At 41.6% G+C, this 19603-nt stretch overlaps 1 protein-coding gene across 5 annotated transcripts in view; it reads right to left on the reverse strand.

Annotated features, from left to right (window-relative positions):
* Positions 1-19603, reverse strand: part of GRAMD4 (GRAM domain containing 4) — a 497316-nt gene that overhangs the window by 7979 nt on the left and 469734 nt on the right. For all 5 annotated transcript variants that reach the window (XM_085654072.1, XM_085654070.1, XM_085654073.1 and 2 more), the window contains one exon: positions 6214-6282. In XM_085654072.1, the coding sequence (XP_085510198.1) occupies positions 6214-6282 (69 nt within the window). The remainder of the gene's footprint in view (positions 1-6213; positions 6283-19603) is intronic.

Consider the following 19603-nt stretch of genomic DNA (forward strand, 5'->3'; position numbering starts at 1 on the left):
CATGGGGGACCCCAACAACCCCACTCCCCCAAGCCAGCTCCTGCTATGTCCCAGGTAACCCACATAATTGTTTGCTCTGACTTGGTGGGAGCTGTGACAGTCAGGGCACGTGCTAACTCCACTCTCGGGCAGCGGGAGTGGTCAAACTACTCCCTCTTGCTGGGATTGAGGTTTTCGTCTGTTTCCCTGTCCACTGTAATGCATGTTTAGCAGCTCCCTGTGTGTGGGAGTAATGCTGGCACCACCTGGAGGCAGGGAGCTGGTGGGGACCGCAAGGTCATAGCACACTGGTTGCCCTGAGTGGGCTCCAGGGAGTCGTGGCCAGGCCCCAGGGGATGGGGTCCCCAGGTCAGAAATCGGCCCGGGGAAGGCTTGTTTTTATTAGTAGCATGCACAGGGCTTCCTGCCTTTTCTCACATTGATGGACAGCTTAACAATAGGCTCTTGAGTGTGTTTCCAGATGATTTTGATGACGCGCTATTGAGGCTGAGGAATATGAGAACATCTCAACCAAACATAGAAGCACTTCATTTAGTTATGAGGAAGCATCCCTGTTTGGTGGAGTTTCACCTCTTTGTAGTCTCATCGACTTCTCTTGACGAGGATTCACGTTCTCACAGATTTGTGGATGAAGATGCTCGAGTAACAATCACATTGCCGAGATTACATGCACACAAGGTCACTGGAAACAAACTTGTGGTCCTTTATGGAGCTGTAGTGCAGAATCTGCACGATACATTTGCCCGTGGTAGAACATACCAATTAACCAGATAAAATTACTCCAGTTAAGAAAACGTTTTTGGCAAAACTGGGAACTGTTCTTGGAAAAAATTAGGTTCCATTCAGGTCATGGTGTGCATTTCACAGATATTAAACCTCAACAGGAAGCACTTACAAATTTAAACACAGTAGGTGCCCCAGTAGAAGCTCCAGTTCAGTAAAGCACAAACGATCCTAACTTCTTGGGCTTGGCAAAAGCAAAGCAAGTGTGTTTTCTCTAGTATTTCATGTTGAAAAACTGTCTTACATCCTTAATGGAGAAGACTGCATTTTTGATATACCGGGGCTCAATCTGATCTGGGGTGACAGTGATGAGTGATCTTTCCCATTTCCTGGTGAGAGCAGATTCATTGAAGACAATGGAGCAGCAGCAGCTTATATTAACTGATATAGGCCAGCTGCACTTAACATTTCAAAGTTCTAATATACAGCCTCTGCCTTTCTCTTTCCCTGCCTCTCCAAAACACACGAAGGGGGCAGAGAAAAGCAAAAGGCAGAGGCTGTGCTGTATGGCACATCGGAGCCTTCCCCAACTCCCTACCACTGATCAATTGTGCTTCAGAGGAAGCGAGAGGCTGCTCAGCTCCTGGATCTCCCTAGCTTGGCCTAACTACAAAAAGCAATGTAGTCAAGCCAGGGAGAACCAGGGGCTAACTTCAGCCCCTTTTCACAGTGCTTGCTGTGAATGTTCAAAAGCTAATAACCATGGAACATTCACAGCATCAGCTGTGAACAAAGGTTTCACTGAGCCCAAAGGGAGTTTTACCCCCTCCGGCTCTGGGCGGCCTTGGTTTTACTAATAAGAATATTTTGCCCTGATGGGAAGGAATACCAGCCGTTAAAGGCCCACTCCCTTGTTAAGGGCCCTCGCCTTCAGCTCAGCGTTTAATGCTGGAGCGGCCCTGTAAGGGCCGGTACAGCCCACTACGGAGAGACATAATACATTTCTGCAGGGAATAGGGACATAAAACTCTGCACTCTATGGTGTGGGAAAATGGAGATCAATGCCATTAACAAAATACATTCTCTACGTTTAGTGTGAAGGATCACAATAAATGTAATGCAGTTGCCTTGGCTATACAATTATAAAACTTAAATTATAAAAGGCAAGACATGTCTGTTAAAGGATTTTTCAGTAGCTAATAAACATGAATCAGCCTTGCCCATGGTATTACAGAAGACACTGCCATTGGATCCAAGTCTGCATTTGTCAACACTGGTTTCTTTAATATAATTAGAATGGGTAAAATTTGTCCTACCAAGGGGCACCAAATGTTGTAAATGGTTTTACTGTCAACAGTGATTAGTGACTCTGGTTTTTAAAATGTTGGTATCGTTGGCTCTTTTTATGATTATGTGGTACAAATTGTTCATAGCCATCACATAACACATTATAACTTATTTCTAAAGCGCAAAAGAAAAAGCTGTAACAAGTTGGAAAGGCACCGTTCCCGGAAACCTTGATAAAGTTTCACAGGGTGACTGCCTTGGGATATTCAGTTTTTACCCCACTACACTTTACTCCCATGCAGGCCTCTTTGTGGTACTTTACCAAGCAGGTATGTTTTTTAAATGTTATAATTATACTGTCTTTTTTTTAAAATTCAAACAGTGAAGAGATGGCTAAGTGGTAAGGAAGGGCAGACGTAAAGGGAGGTAAGGGTTTTTAAGGGCTTAGGCACTGGTAGAGGTAAAGGGAGACAGGGTTTTTTAGGGATCAGGGTCGGGTGTAGGTTAAGGGTTTATACCCTGGTAGAGGTAAAGGGAAGGTAGAGAAAAGGGAGGTAAGAGGTCTTTAGAGTTCAGGGAAGTGTTAACAGGAGGTAAAGGGTTTTTAGGGTTTGGGGGAGGGTAGAGGTAAAGGGAGGTAGCATTTAGGGTTCAGGAGTGGGCAGAGATAAATGGAGGAAAGGAGTTTTTAGGGTTCAGGTAGGGTAGAACTAAAGGGTGGTAGGGTTTTTTTTTTAGATGTCAGGGGCAGGTAGGTAAGGGGTTTTAATGGTTCGGGCATGGGTGGAGGTAAAAGGAGTCCAGGTGTTTTTAGGGTTAAGGGTGTGGCAGTGGTAAAGGAAGCTAACAGTTATTAGGGCTCAGGGTACGGTTAAAGGAAGGTAAGGAGTTTTTTAGCTTCTGGTGCGGGTAAAGCAAAGGAAGGAAAAGGGTTTTTAGGGTTTGGGTAGGATAGAGGTAAAGGGCGGTAGAATTGTTTTAGGGTTCAGGGGCAGTTAGAGGTGAAGGAATGTAAGGGGTTTTTAGGGTTCAGGCACTAGTCGAGGTAAAGAGAGCGCAGGGTTTTTTATGGTTCATGGGTGGGTGGGGGTAAAAGGAAGAATTTTTTCAGGGTTCAGGATAGGTAGATGTAAAGGGAGGGAAGTGTTTTACTAGGGTTCAGGGGAGAATAGAGGTAGAGGGAGGAAAGGTGTTTTTAGGGTTCAGGGCAGCAGCGGCTCCTGTATAAGCGCACAGGGGCTGTGCCCCCTTTCCTGTCTTCGCTTCCTTGTATAGAAGTTTAAGTAAATATGCACAATTAAAACAAAGGTTATATTAATAGGTATTTTTTCAAGGTGTGCCCCATCGTGAGAATGTGCCCGATTCAGCACTCGGTGGGCTTACCCATGCATAGCCCTGGTCTTTCCTCACAGCGCTGTGATGTCACTTTAGTTTTCCCACCTTCTTCTAGAGCGTCCAATAAAACAGCCTTGAGATTTAGCTTTTGAGCCCGGGCTGTACGAGTTTGCATGCCACTCAGTAGCAGTTATCCCACCCTTTAATATCTTGCCACTGGGTGAAGTGGAGCCAGCAAGCTTCACTGACCACACCCCACCCTGTGACGAGATGTAAAATGGTGTGTTTAAGCAGCATGCGAAAAATGCCACAGACAAACCTATTTCATCAGTCTGTGGTGTCAAGTTGTGCTTGATTTTGTGTGTATATGGCAAGGATGAGTCCATTCATAATAAGCACCGCATGCAAGAGAATCTGAGATCCGATCCTGCACTGTGAGCTGCAACAACACGAGAATAAACTTAGGCAAATACATGTGGGAGCTGTGTCACATTAGGTACGCAACGCCAAACAGTATAAACATCACCGCACGTTGAGGAGAGTTTCACTTGTAAAGAAAGAAAGGCCTTGGAACATTTGTAATATAGGTATGAATGTGGCTCCCTGAGAAGAACACATGACTGAGGTGAGAAATGTACAAACCTGCATCCTGGACATCTTAGTTTAGTGAATTTAGACAGGCTAGAAACAGGTTTTCATCTCTAGACCATGCCACACGAAAAGCTGTAAAGTGTGGAAATATAAAAAAAGGTGTGGTGTAATGACTATGGAACTGGGGAGTCCGGTTAGAGTTTGAGTTCAGCTTAACATCCTGGGAGTCTGGGCAAATCACTTAGTCACCCCGTGCCTAAACAATCTAGCACGAATGTGTTCATGTAATGTAACTGGTACTAATGTAAAGGGCTAGAGAATACCTTTGGGTCGAGTTTATACTAAATAAATCTGTAAAAAAGAAATCCTGATAGTGTGACCCAACGTAACTTTCAAGCAAGAGGACTGGATTAGCGGCTGCCTCACAAAAAGTGCACAAATAAATTGGAGAAAAAAGAAAAAAATCTATTATTTTCTAACTGCTGTACTGTCTCCTCTGCAGCACCAATGGGGTCAGTGCAAAACTCTTTATACTGTTACAAGTACATATGTTTTTTTTTATCTCCCTTGTAGATCAAATGTGCTAGATGTCATCTGCAGGGAGAATAAAACAAGCAATAACAAAGCCACATAGTGTAGCTTTTTATTAATGAAATTGCTGGCTACTCAATGAGTGATGTTTGGTAAGAGTGTGAATGGGCGATTCATTGAATGTGGGGGTTGACTGTGTGGATAGGTAAATGTGATGACTGGTTATATGAATTGGGTGAATGGCAGTGGAAAGCTTGATGCGGATGGGTGAATATGAGTGAGTAAATGAATGATGTAAGGTGGGAGAAAGTTACATAATTATTGAATGTGGGTAGGTAGGGGAATGATCTTAAGTGAGTAGTTGAGTGAGTAACTAAGTGGATGTCTATGAGGGAAGACTAGGGGTAGGGGGCACACTGACAAGGGTGGAGGGGGGGGATGGGAGGGGGGCCCACAAGGGAAGAGTATTTATGTCATTGTATAATTGTGTAGTCGGACTCATATGATACTCTCTTGTGACATGTTGGTACCCTCGGGGGCCCTGGGGAGTTGTGTTGTTGAGAAAACAATAAAAAATGTTTTTACAAAAAAAAAAAGTGGATGTCTATGAGAATGGTAAGGCAGGTAGACTCAAGCTTGTTAAAACATCACCAGTTGACTGAAATGCAACCTGCTGCCTTCAATAATCTATTTAAATAACTGAAAATATAACAGTGAGTCAGGAAGGCAATGTGAATTAGGTGAATGAGTGGGAGGGTAGTTAGATGAGAATGTATGATTGAGGGCGTGAATAAGTGAGTGGGTGAACAGGAGAATGGGTGAGTGTGTGTGGGGGAGTATAAGGTTCAGTGGGGGAATGAGAGTGTATTGGTAGATGGATGAATGTGAGTTGATGAGAAATTGTGCTGAACATACGCTGGTAATACTGGTGAAGGTTTAAATGAAATCAGGTCAGTCTCGGGCCTCTTTCCTCGAAGTTGGGTCTGAAGGCTCATTAGACTAATGCATCCATAAAGCCTTCCGACATGGCTGATGATCTCCACTCAACCTTTCACCCTCTCTGGGTCGATAAAAGAATACTACTGAGTTGTGTAAAAATGAACATATGTGTTCACCTTCTCTTCCCAGCCAGACTTTCCCTGAGAAAAATCAGGCATCGGGTTGCTCACTATGCTAAATTGCGTAGTGCAAATCTGTGTATGGACTTCCGTCTCACCACTTTTTGCAGTCACCAGACAACACTGGGTCAGGCGTGGGTAGAGGTAAAGAAAGGGCGTTTCTTTATAAAGGGGGGTTTGGGGTTACCCACATAACAAAAATGTTATAGTATGCTTATAAATATAGTGCATTTGTGTATATTCATCAATATCAGAAATTACAACTACATAGCCTGGTGAAGGAATGCATTGTAAAGCCCTGCGTGGTATTAGATGTTGTAATGGTCAACTTATTGTAATACCCGGAGGGTGAAACTCTGTATCGTTACGTCTGATATTCCTGCCTGAGCCTTTAAGCTATGGGGTGAATTAAGCTCATAGAAAAACATTTTGATTTTCTGCGAGTTAGACAAGATTAAAATAAATTACATGTTAACACTTAGCAATGTTAAAACATTCCAAAAACTGCAGTATCTAGACAAAAGTGGTTAACATTTCATGGACTATGCTAAAACATGCAATGCTTGACACATGTTCCATTAAATCCAACAAGTAGCATAATGTCTTCCAAAAGGGGTGCAACTCTCACCTTTTGTGTAGAGGGTGTCGAAACAGCAATGCCCATCCCTGATCCCGGCAAAACAGACAGTACTTTATACTGAAAATAAGTAAACCACATTATTATACCTAAAATAATAAATTGTATACATTTAATTTATATTTTTAAATCAATAATTTGGCTGAAAACAAAGAAAAGCTTGTGTCAAAATACAAGTAAAATATTAATGTCATTGTATATTTATTTCATTGTTTTTGCCAAGAGTCCACAGAATGCATCAAGGCTCTTTGAAGGGAAGGGTATTACAGGGATTAAGTAACACAATCAACAGGAAAAATAATTACAGTAATAAAGGAAGTCTCTGAAGCCGGAGTTATCACGTAAAACGAAGGAAAAAAAGCCAGATTGAAGCCTTTACGGATCCCAGTTAAGTTATTCGAGCCATGCTGGTGATGGAGCAAGGTAAGAAACTTGCTCATATGCAATCCTCTCCAATAACCTGTAATACTATAACCAATCTGTCTGTGAGTAGTAACAGTGCACCACATTCAACATTATTGTATCTAGGGGACGCTTTTCTATGTGCTTCACTAATAAGTAATCAGAGTATCCTAAAATGGCCGCTTAAATGCGGGAATTCTTCTGCGCATGCGTCTACTACATCTACGTAGTATGACTTTTCTGTCGCTTAGGGGGAAGCTTTGCAGCTGCGCAATAGCTTTTAAAATGGCCACTTTACGGTAAAACACTAATGCACATGCAGAGCTGAAACTAACCTATGCAAGTTCTACTAAGCTATTAATGCAAAAGATTTATTAAGTAAATGGGGTTAGAGTAGAAGTAAGTTGTATACAGTGAATTCATTTAAGTTGTATTCTAACGTGTTCCTCTTTGACTATATTAATAGTTCCCATTTGGGCCTTTGAGGGTGACCGCGTCTGTTTCCATGTGACTTCTACACATGCGTAAAACATCTGCTTGCTCTGAACAAGTGAACTAATGACTGCCAAACTCAAGCCCAGCAAGGACATGGGAACCCAACTTTTGACCCTACAAGAGGAAGGAGAAGAAACATTGTAAAAAGAGACTTACCGATCCACATATGAAATATCTGTGGGAATAAAGCTTTTGGGTATTAAGATTAAGGGGCGTGGAATTAGACAATAGACTAAAGAAAGGTATTGCATTTGGGATGGTGTGATGTCCTCACCCCACTGTTTGGCCCAATCAAAACTGCGGGTGAACATGGAATTGAAACATTTGGGGATAGATCATACATTTGAATTGATATAACAGAGGTAAGTTCTAGATAGTTAGACACACGATGCCGAGATGCTGATGCTATGCTGAGATGCTGCCCGATTTTGCTGCAATCTGACTGAAGAATCCAACACTAGGGAAAATTCGCAGAACAACCGAGGAGGCACATCTAGGAAGGGGTCCGGATGAGCCCGAGCCAGAGAGAGTAGCACCAGAGAGGGGTGTGATGCTGGCGTCACAGTAGAAGAGGTCACCATTCCCTGTCCCGAACCTGTCCAGAATCCTTGATTCTGATGTCGGGGTCCTCACGCCATTCTAGGTAAATATATCTGTAGGGTAAATGCTCCATACTTGCTCTGGTAACTGTACTATTTTCCTGATGGAGATTTTGGTATATTCATGTGTACTTTTATTTGATTCACAAAATCATTAATTCAGATGATCTTTTAAAACTCCTGAGTCTGTGGTTCTTTAAAATAAAGATAAATTCATTATTGTCTTTCCTCCCTATTCTAATCTACTACTAGATCTTATCGAACGTTCATTTACTCAGGGGACAGGAATGGTAAGAAGACTTGTGTAAAGGTTTCCTAGGGTAAAATAAAATTGATGACCAGTGGATATTTGCCAGCTCATTGCGTGTATGAATGTATATGGGCCCAAATGAGTGTTGTGTGTGTGAATGTGTAGAGCTGGTAAACTCTGCTGCATCAGTTTTACTTGATAGCAGAGGCATGGTTAGTATAGTTAGTTAGGTGAGGAGTGTATTTGAATTTTTTCAATTATTGATTTATGTTTTAGCCAAAACCAGTTATGTATTGTTTTACATTGTCTGGAAATTCCCAGGACTATTGAATAGCGGGTGGTGAATGGAAGCTACACTGCAGTGAGGTTATTGGTCTGGATCGAGAAAGTGCTGAAAGTTACACAGGACTGGAAGCACTAAGTTAGGGAACATTTCTTGTGTGTTAGTGAGAATAATTTGTAGCGAGGAGTGCGCTGGCGAAATTTTGGTATTATATCACCTAGAAAGGGAAATACTGAAGGAGTAGCAGGTTCTCTGATGCTTGGGTGAAGAGTAAGCGGAAGGGTTTTACTCGCAGTGAAAGAAATCTTACTATTCTTTGAAGTAGTGGGTCAGACACAATAGCGAACGTTTATACTTTGTTAATTAATGAAATTGTGTGAAAAGTTTGTGATAAAATAAGTTTTCGCATTACCTTGTGAAGGAGGGTGCGGGTGCTGCACTGACGTCACAGAGCAACGCTGGGATTGGTTGGAACAGTGGGTGTGTAATTGATGCGAAATTGTAAAGGAGGGGTCAGTTGTAAGGAGTGATACTGACGTCACAGAAAAGCCACGCAAGCATTGGCTGAGTGAGCGAGCAGAGTAAAAGTTGATTGATCCGCAGGCTAGAAAATAAACTGGTATTGGAGAATTATTAGAATTAAAGCAAGCGCTTGATTGGTCATCAAAACAGAGATCCCGATAATCATAGATAGAGGAGATTGTATGTATGATCCAACTTTAACAGGGACTCGACCAGATAGAAGGTTTGTAGGGTTTGCTTACGAGCAGTACCTTAACCAGCACAAGCACGCAATGTACGGAAAAAAAAGATAAAATGACGTTCATGCAAAAAGTTAAGAATTATTTAAAAAAAGACAAACCCATTAAGAGTAGAGAGGGAATTCTCATTCCTCCTCCAAATACGCCTGCATCATACATGATGGTGGAGAGAGGCTATCATACCTGTGTATGGTTAGAAAATTGGGTAGAATATACAAAGGATGATGGTATGTTAGCATTTCCCGAGTACGGAAGCTTTAATGAAAGAATATTGTACAATTTAAGTACACAAATGAATGAATTAGAAACCAGACCTAGATTGACTCAATATGAGGCTCTAGAAGAATGGCAAATGGAAGCCTTTGAACGTGACAGACCCCGAAGCAACAGGACCTTAAGCAAATATTATCCGAAATTTCCCCAAGAGACTAGAGATAGTCAAATGAAACAATGGAGACAGGCCATGGTGGCAAAAGGTTTATATCCTGTGTTAACATCAGAAGAGCAGATGGGAGGTAAATGTACAGAGAAGACCAAACATTTAACCATGATATATAGCAGAGAAACAGAAGGCTGTTTTGAGGACGTATTGATGAGTCCTCCACTTTATAATGATGGATTCAATAGGATGACACCTAGTGCCCCGATGATAGGAACACCTTTGGTTCCACAAATAATGCAGGACACCGCAGACAGGGTACTTTAAGGAAAGGGAAGCAATAAATAAGAATAAAGAAGAACTGAACTGATACAGAAAATAACTCAAATTAATATACATCCTGATGCCTTGACCATACCAGTGACAAGAGGGCCAGTAGTTCCATTATATGGAGAAAAATCAAATTGTTCTAAAGTTCCTATAATGCCTACTCCAAGCATAGAACCTAGAAAAGAAAAGGTAATAATAGATGATCAAGCCAGTGAATGTGAATCAGTAATATCATTGATGGATTTGCCTATAAGAGAGACAATAATGGAAACCCCGAAAAGAAATTTGCCCAGTTGTTCAAAGGAAGTTAGATTAGAAATAACATCAGGAACTAGAAGTGCCACAATAGTAACCCCAGAAGATATAGAGAGATGGTCTCAAGAAATAGAGAAGCCAAAGTCACAGCCTAAAATATTAGACATTTTTAAATTGAGTAGAATTGGAAGAAATGGTTGCTGGAAATGTGGGTCTAGACAGGCTAAACACACAGTGAAGAAGAATTACTGTTTATTTGTAGAAGCATTACACAAAATACAAAGGCATTCCATGAAAAGCTGACTAATCTGGCATCGGACATGGGAATTGGCATAGGGAAATCAAAGGTGTTGCAGAAACCCTTTAGAGCAGAACTTTCTGATAAGGATTTGGAAAACATGAATGTGTCTGGATGAAAGTTGCAAATCAGGGAATTGTTTCTGTTGCAAAATTGGAGAGATCTTGAATGATGGGAAGTTAGATGGGCAAAGAAAAGGGAAGAAGCACAGGTAAATCGAACGACATCAGAATATGTCATGAGAGAAACAGAAAAAGCGGAGAGGTTGTATCTGATGAGAGAAGTACCCGGAGGGGGGTATGTACATGTGCCATGGACTAGACAGGATATTTTGTCTTTTACGAATTATTTCCCAAAATTGAGAGAAAAACCAGTAGAGTGGTACAGACAAGTTGAGGTTTGTGAAAGTTTCAAAGGTTTTATTGAAGGATCTAGATAGTCTGTTTGACATAGTAGAACCTGCAGACTTGTGGACAGAGTGTAAGATTACTGTGGATTGGCCTAGTGAGGAATATCCAAGAGACGCAAAAACAGGAGCCCCGTCAGAGGATGTAATGAAAAAGTATAATCAGGTAATCACCTTTCTAAAGAGTAAAATTCCCCCGAAAGAAACCGATTGGGTAAAGATAGACCGAACAACTCAAGAAAAGGACGAGTCTGTACATGCCAACTACAAACGTCTTTTACAGGTGTTCAAACAGTATAGTGGATTTGAAAGTTTAGAAAATAAAGACATGACGCATTTTGTGTATCGATTTGTGTCTGGGCTGAGATTGGATATATCTCAAATGATTAAGCAGCCCTTTGATGAGATTCTAAAATATGTAAAATATTGTGGGGACGAAATTGATAGCAAACGAAAAGCTTTAGAAGAAAAAGTCATGTGGGCTCAAGTGAAATTAGCTGAACAGCAAGAGCTCCAACTAAATAAGCAGTCAGAAAATCAAGGAAGAGCACAAGGTCAAAGTGACAATAATGGGGGAAAGCCACGGGGAAGATTAAATCGGGAAGAGGCAAAGAGAAAATTCCCTGGTCACAGGTCCGGGAAGTTGGGGCATTGGAAGAATGAGTGTAAAGCCAAACAAGTTAATAACGCCCCGAATCAAAATTTAAATCCACAGACGCAGAATGAGGTGTTAATGAGTCATCAGCAACAGGGTATAGATCTTCAGAGTCAATTGCCACCTGCCCCTAGATCAAATTTTGTGAGTCAAGCAAAGTACAGTGTGGATGCCGGATTTCCAGAAGGAAGTGGTAAGAAAAGTTTTCTAACATCTCAGTTTCTTTTGCAGGACCCACTGATTGATTATGATCAGGAATGACGGTGCCCAAGGGGGGAGGAAGTGGAGTGCGTACTTGGGGCATCCCTACCGGTAGATCAGTCAGGACCTTACATAGAGGGTAAAGTAAAAGGAGATTATATTACCTTCTTGCTAACCTGCCCCTCTCGGGAGAGAACATTCAAGTTGTAGGTGTTTCAAACAAACGGATTAGCACTCCAATCAAAGAACCCATGGAGGGGTGAATTGGTAATTTTAAAGAAATACAGAAGTTCGTGGTCTGCGACTCAAGCCCTGTAAACTTGCTTGGAAGAGACCTGTTGTGCAAAATGAATTGCACTATATTTTGCACACTGGATGGTGTTGCAATACAAACCCCGGATGAAGATGGAGTTTACAAGTTCATGTTAGCTAAACAGTCAACAGAAGTAAATGAATTATATTCGATGATGACACAAAATGAATTACCTGCAGAAGTCAAGCTAACTGTAAATGCAGAAATATGGGATTTTACTAGAAAAGAAATAGGATTAATGGCAAATGTAGATCCCGTAAAAGTGACTGTGAAAGAAGGTGCTGTTTACCCAAACACCCGACAATACGAAATGAGTCCAGAAGTAAAGGCAGGTGTCGCAATAGAGATCGAGCGATTGGTCGAACAAGGTATCCTGGAAGAAATAATGAGTAGCCCTTGTAACTCACCCATAATTGGCATTAAGAAACCTAACGGGAAATATAGGGTGGTTCAAGACCTCAGGAAAATTAACAAGATTGTTGTACCATGCTGCCCAGTACTGCCTAATCCAGCTGTGATTCTTTATCAGATACCATGGAAAGCAGGATGGTTCACAGTGATCGATTTCTGTCATGCATTCTTTTCCATTCCATTGCATCCAGATAGCAAGTTCTTATTTTCGTTCAAATTTGAAGAGCATGTTTATGTTTGGAATCGGTGCCTCAAGGGTACACAGAAAGTCCTTCAATCTTTAATCAGATTCTTAAAAGAAGCCTTGAATCTCTTGTATTGCCCAGAGAGTCAGTCCTGGTGCAGTATATTGATGACTTATTGGTGGCGTCAAACACACGAGAGGACTGCGTTACTGATTCAATTGCATTGATAAATCATTTAGCAAAAGGTGGACATAAAGCGTCCCCTGAAAAACACCAGTTTTGTAAAAATTCTGGGACATCAAATAGAAAGAGTAGTTAGAAGGGTGACTTCCAAAAGAATCAGAATAATAAGACAAATGCAGTTGCCACGAACCCAAAAAGAAATAAGAATGTTCTGTGGAGTTGTAGGGTATTGTAGACAGTGGATTGTAGGATTTGCTTTACTAGCCAAACCTCTGATACAAAGGCCCAGAAAGAGAGCAAAGGATCCTATAGAATGGGATGAAGAAAGTATAGAATCTTTTAGGAAATTACGCAAATGTTTGTGTGAAGCACCTGCTTTGGGCATGCCCGACTATTCAAAAGAATTAGTATTATTCTGCTATGAGCGGGGTAATTGTGCGCTTTTAGTCTTAACACAGAGACACGGATTAATGAGAAGGCCAGTGGCCTACTTTTCTGCTACCTTGGATCCTGTGACCTGTGCATTACCAGGTTGCCTGAAAGCTGTGGCTGCAACTTGCGTAAGCATAGAACAGAGGGAGTTAATTGTGATGGGACACCCTGTCAAGGTGTACGTTCCTCATGCAGTGGTGAGTTTACAGACCAGGACCCGAACACAGTACCCAACTCCCAGTAGGTTAACAAAATATGAACGAATAATACTTGGAGCTGAAAATGTGACAATAGTGAAGTGCACTATTCTTAATCCAGCTACCTTACTACCTAATCCATATGCAGAAGAAGTGAGAGATGAAGTTGAGCATGAATGTATTGAAGTGACTGCACTTAACACCAAACCTCATCCTGACATACAAGAGGAACCTTTGAAAAATGCAGAACAAGCGGTTTGTAGACGGCTCATGCATGAGACATGAGGAGGGAGGATTAAGTGCTGCTTACGCTGTATGTACGTTAACTGGAATAGTTGAAGCATCCTATTTACCAGAGGTCAAATCTGCACAAGTCGCTGAATTGATAGCTTTAATTAAAGCATGCAAAATTGGGAAAAATTGGAGAGTAACCATATTTACTGACAGTCAATATGGTTATGGGGTTGTGCATGATAATTTGTGTGAAAGAATTACTGGAGGCAATTCAATTACCAAAAGAGGTAGCCGTGGTTAAGTGTGCTGCTCACCAATCAGGAAATGACGATGTGACAGCAGGTAACCGATATGCTGACCAGGTTGCCCAACATTGTGCAAGGCATAAGATTGCCTTAAACCAGAAAATCGAAACTTGTGGAATCAGCTGCTAACTTATGCTACTTCAAGGAGTGAGAACCTAGGAGGAGGTGAAAGGTCTGCAGGATGCAGTAGACATGAGAGAAAGGGAAGAGTGGGTGAAAATAGGATGTCAAAGAAGGGCAGAAGATGGTGTGTGGGTTTGTTATGATGGCAGACCAGTCATGCCAGACAGCATGCTTGCGCCAATGGCTAGAATGTACCATGGACACACACGTTGGCAGGGATGCAATGATTTGACTCTTTAGACAAGATTGGTTTAACGCAAAGTTCAGGAATGTAGCAGAGAGCCTTTGCCAGAGATGTTTAATATGTCAACAAATGAACCCTGGCAGAAAAACTGTGGTCTGCATGGGAAAGATTGGAAAGGCAGAGGGACCTTTTGTGAGACTCCAGTTAGATTTCATTCAACTGCCTGCTTGTCGAGGGTTGAAATATGTACTTGTCAGTTTATTTTCAAAATGGATGGAAGCATACCGACCCGAAGAAATGACAGCGGCCAAACTTTTATTAAGAGAACTCATTCCTAGATTTGGTTTTCCAGTAACGATTGAATCAGATAGAGGGTCACATTTTAATAATGAAATAATTCGACTAATCTGTGAAGAGTTCAAAGTCTAACAGAAATTGCACTGCGCTTACCGTCCAGAGGCTTCTGGAGAGGTAGAACAATTAAATGGCACAATCAAGTCAAGACTCGGAAAGGTGTGTGCATCCACCCCACTGGAATGGCCTGATGCTTTGCCTCTTGTTCTGATGGGACTCAGAAGTATTCCAGACAGAAATACTGGATTGAGTCCCCATGAAATACTCATGGGAAGAGCAATGAGACAAGCATGTGTACCAGGACACAAGCTGTTGAATATAACTGATGACTTGGTTTTGGAGTATTGCAAAGAGTTGGCTGACAGAGTGCGTTTTATCTCTCATCAGGTTGGGGAAGACGCTTTTAACAGACAGCTGAGCCGCTCACATGATCATGAATCCCAGTGATTGGGTAGTTGTGAAGAATCACACTCGAGAATCGTGCCTAGAACCAAGGTGGGATAAACCACATGAATTTATTGGGACTTCCTCAACAGCTGTAAAGTGTGCAGGATTGCCCAAATGGATCCATGCAAGCCATACCAAAAGGGTACCAGCTCCTGAAGAAGAAGAGTTTCAATTGAAACCAGGAATCGATGGTACTGAAGGTTGTGCAGCTGAAGAACTTCCTATAGAAGATCCTGAAGTAGCTGCCCAAGATCAACCGAGCACTTATCAGGACAACTGGATCCCAGTGGCGGACATACCTGAAGTACTTATAAGAACTAGAAGTCAAACACAGTTGGATAGACAGGAGGAGAGTGAGGACCAGACAGGTACAGGAGAAGTCGCTCAGAAAAGTAGGGACATGACTGTTGGGGAGCCTGAGCAGGCACAGATAAGGAGAGAACAATATACTCAGACAGAAGAACTCAAAGCACTGTTCCAAAGCCTGAGGAGGGACAGTTAGGACTTAGAGAAAACGTATAGGCAGAAGAAGGTAAAGAGGTAAAAAGACCTGGACAGGACCAGATAGGCATAGAAACACAAGTTCAGGATACAGAAGAAAAACCAGACATCACTAATCTTGAACAGGGTCGGATTAAGGTAGATGAACCCATCCAGGCAGAAAAGGCCGAAATAATAAGCCCTGGACAAGGTCAGATAGTGAGGAAATCTAAAGACGAAGCTGATCAAGTTGTGCTAAAGTCTAAAGAAAATAAAAGGAGTTTTGAAGAACCTGGCAGTGAAGTTTAAAAAGAGTCAAAAAGGTGATAAATGGCCAAGAATTATCAAGAGATTGAGAGATCGAGTTAAGACATTCAATGAAGAACCTGATCAAGTAAATGAAGTAACTAGTCAATCTGGACCTTCGAAAGTAATACCAAAGCGAAGGAGTCAAAGATCGAAGACATTGAATAACAAGTTCAAGGGTCCTGAAAGGACATATGTTATGCTTGAAGACTTTGAAAATCTCGATTTAAATGAAGAAAGTGATGAAGAACTGAGTGTTGAACAAATTAAAGAAGTGGCCCCCGACCTGAAAGAGAAAAGACGCCTAAGGTGTTCTCATACAAGGTTCTGAAGTTAAGGAGATACAATCTTCTTGCCCAAGATGTCTGATAATAATGTTGCTGGAAAACCGAAACAAAGCTGTATAAAGAAGTGTTGTAGGATTTGTATATGTAGTTTAATATTAGTCCTCATAATATGGGTGATATTAGCAATAGCTATTCCCTATCTGATGGTTACTGACAAACAAAATAGTACTAACAGACATACAGAAGTTGCAACCCTTAAAGGAGATAGAGTAGACTTAGAAACACCAGATGAGCTAGATTTACACCACACTGTAGATAAGAATGAAACTGATTTAAATGTATTTGCAAATCTCTTAGTACATTTTGTAGAAACTATGGAAGTTAGTGATTGCTATGTTTGCATGAAATTGCCAAGCTCGGTAGCTGAAGGATTAACTTATTTACCATTGACCTATGGTGTTTCATGTAGTGTACTAGCTAGTTTATTCTATAGGACTGGAATGCTGCAGTATTATTCAAATGTAGATGTAATATTTTCAGAAGTTCCCATACGAAAGAGCATGAACTCTGACCTTAGAACTAGAGACTCACAATTCATGGGTGAATATTTTCTAATAATGAAGACAATAGATATAGCTGATGCACATAAACGCAACTTGACCTGTAAATTGCACGAAGAAGAAAATATATTTTTGAATTTAGTAGAAAATAGGCGATAGGATTTCCAAAGAAGAGCCTCTTAACCGAAACCTCAGAGACCTAAATGGGCTGAAAGGGAAGACCTTTTAGTAACTGGCAAGACTCATGCTGCTATGTCTCTGGACTTTGAAAAGAAAGGGAAAATCTGTCTCCATAGACTTCACAGAATATAACAATGTATTTATTGGTTCCAGTGAATGTGAACATGACTTCTTAGTAATTGGGAGTTGGGGACTAAAAGGAGGAACTGATCCAGTATTTCATGGAATTTATTATATTTGTGGAAACAAAGCCTATTTCAGGTTACATGATCCCTGGTATGGGAGTTGCTATTTCGGAATAGTATTCCCTAAAGTCTATCATGTTAAAAGAATCACTGGAAGCAATAATGGCAGTAGTGGACTAACCAGATATAAAAGAGGTAGTTCTTCTGAAATAGTAGGTGATCTATTTGGTGCATTGATACCTTCAGTGGCGGTCCTGCTAAATTCTCGGAAAATTTGTCAATTGTCGACAGTAGTTTATCGGTTATCTACTGACACTGCTGGAGGATTTCTACTGATCAACACAGAGTTAGTTGCTGTCAGCTCTATGGTTTTGCAAAATCGACTTGCCCTTGATATCTTATTGGCAAAAGAGGGTGGAGTTTGTAAAATGCTGAAAGCGCATTGTTGCACGTATATACCTGACAAAAGTGTAGAGATTGGAGGATATGTTAAAAAATTAAAAATATCACACATTTGGAAGAAGAACTGAAACCACTGGAGGTTGACAGTGTATGGAAGAAAATAACATAGTTTTTCCACCATAAGTAGTTGGTTCTCCAACATAGGTAAAGGTATTTTAGGTTAGATATTATTGCCAATCAGGGGCATAACTTTGCTGGCTCTGATTATAATGTGTTGTCGCAAATGTAGTGGGAAAAGAAAGAAGTACAAAGTGAATGAGAAAGGTAGGAAAAGAAAGTTAGAAGAAATACGACTTGAAGATTTGAAGGGAAATATCTACAAAAGAATGAAAGGATCACAATTTAAGAAAAGGAGGTAATAAAAGATTTGAAGACATCAAAATGGTAGAATGCTAAAGTTGGCATCTGGTTTAATAGAATTTAGTGATGGCATAAAATGCCATCAGAGAGGGGATTGATGGAGCAAGGTTTCGCATCAAAAGAAACTTGCTCGTATGCAATCCTCTCGAACAACCTGTAATACTATAACTAATCTGTCCCTGAGTACTAACAGTGCACCACATTCAACAATATTGTTTCTATGTGCTTCACTAATAAATAATCTGAGTGTCCTAAAATGGCCGCTAAAACACGGGAATTCTTCTGCGCATGCATCTACTACATCTACGTAGTATGACTGTCGCTTAGGGGGAACTTTGCAGCTGCGTAATAGCTTTTAAAATGGCCGCTTTACGGTAAAACACTAATGCACATGCAGAGCTGAAACTAAGCTATGCAAGTTCTTCTAAGCTATTAATGCAAAAGATGTATTAAGTAAATGGGGTTAGAGTAGAAGTAAGTTGTATACAGTGAATTCATTTAAGTTGTATTCCAACGTGTTCTTTTTTGACTTTATTAATAGTTCCCATTCAGGCCTTGGAGGGTGACCGCGTTTGTTTCCATGTGACTTCTACACATGCGTAAAATGTCTGCTTGCTCTGAACAAGTGAACTAACTTGATTGACTGCCAAACTCAAGCCCAGCAAGGACATGGGAACCCAACTTTTGACCCTACAAGAGGAAGGAGAAGAAACATTGTAAAAAGAGATGTACTGATCCACATATGAAATATCTGTGGGAATAAAGCCTGTGGGTATTAAGATTAAGGGGCAGGAATTAGACAATAGACTAAAGAAAAGTATTGCACTTGGGATGGTGTGATGTCCTCACCCCACTGTGTTGCCCAATCAAAATTGCGGGTGAACATGGAATTGAAACATTTGGGGGTGGATCATACATTTGAATTGGTATAACAGAGGTAAGTTCTAGATAGTTAGACACACTTGATTCTGAGACGCTGATGCTATGCTGAGATGCTGCCCGATATTACTGCAATCTGACTGAAGAATCCAACACTAGGGAAAATTTGCAGAACAACCGAGGAGGCACATCTAGGAAGGGGTCCGGACGAGCCCGAGCTGTAGAGAGCAGCACCAGAGAGGGGTGTGACGCTGACGTCACACTAGAAGAGGTCACCTTTCCCTGTCCCGAACCTGTCCAGAATCCTTGACTCTCCGATGTCGGGGTCCCCACACCATTCTAGGTAAAGAACAAGTTACTAACCTTCGGTAACGATGTATCTGTAAGAAACATTAGTTAGTTAGATTCCTCACCTTAGAATATCCCCAGGCGTCAGACTGGATCCGGAAGATTTTTCGTCAGCAATACCCCTTGCGCGTCGCTAGGCGTCGTCTGCGGCTCCGCGTCCGTCGTCGGCGTCGTGCGCCGGGATGACGTCGTCGGAGTACTTAGACGCCGCCCTCGCGCGCTGACGTCAGTTCTTGTACATAGCCTTCCGCGCCAGGAACGCAGAGCCATGCAAAGACCGACACTGGTGCCAAAAATAAAATCTAGGGGCCTGAAAGGACAACCTTAACCCTAGATGTCAGTTCGCAGAACGGGGAGGATGGGTGGGTCGGTGAGGAATCTAACTAACTAATGTTTCTTACAGATACATCGTTACCGAAGGTTAGTAACTTGTTCATCTGAAAGAAACACGTTAGTTAGATTCCTCACCTTAGAATAGATACCCAAGCAATACCATCCCCGGAGGTGGGTCTGCGAACCAAGATCACACCAGAAAGTCCTGGAGGACAGAACGGCCAAAGAAGCCATCCCTCCGGACTTGGCTGTCAAGGCAATAATGCCTGGCAAACGTGTGTAGCGAAGCCCACGTCGCCGCCTGACAGATGTCCTGCAA

The sequence above is a fragment of the Triturus cristatus genome, chromosome 4_1 (assembly GCF_964204655.1).
Source record: "Triturus cristatus chromosome 4_1, aTriCri1.1, whole genome shotgun sequence".
NCBI classification, from domain to species: Eukaryota; Metazoa; Chordata; class Amphibia; order Caudata; family Salamandridae; genus Triturus; species Triturus cristatus.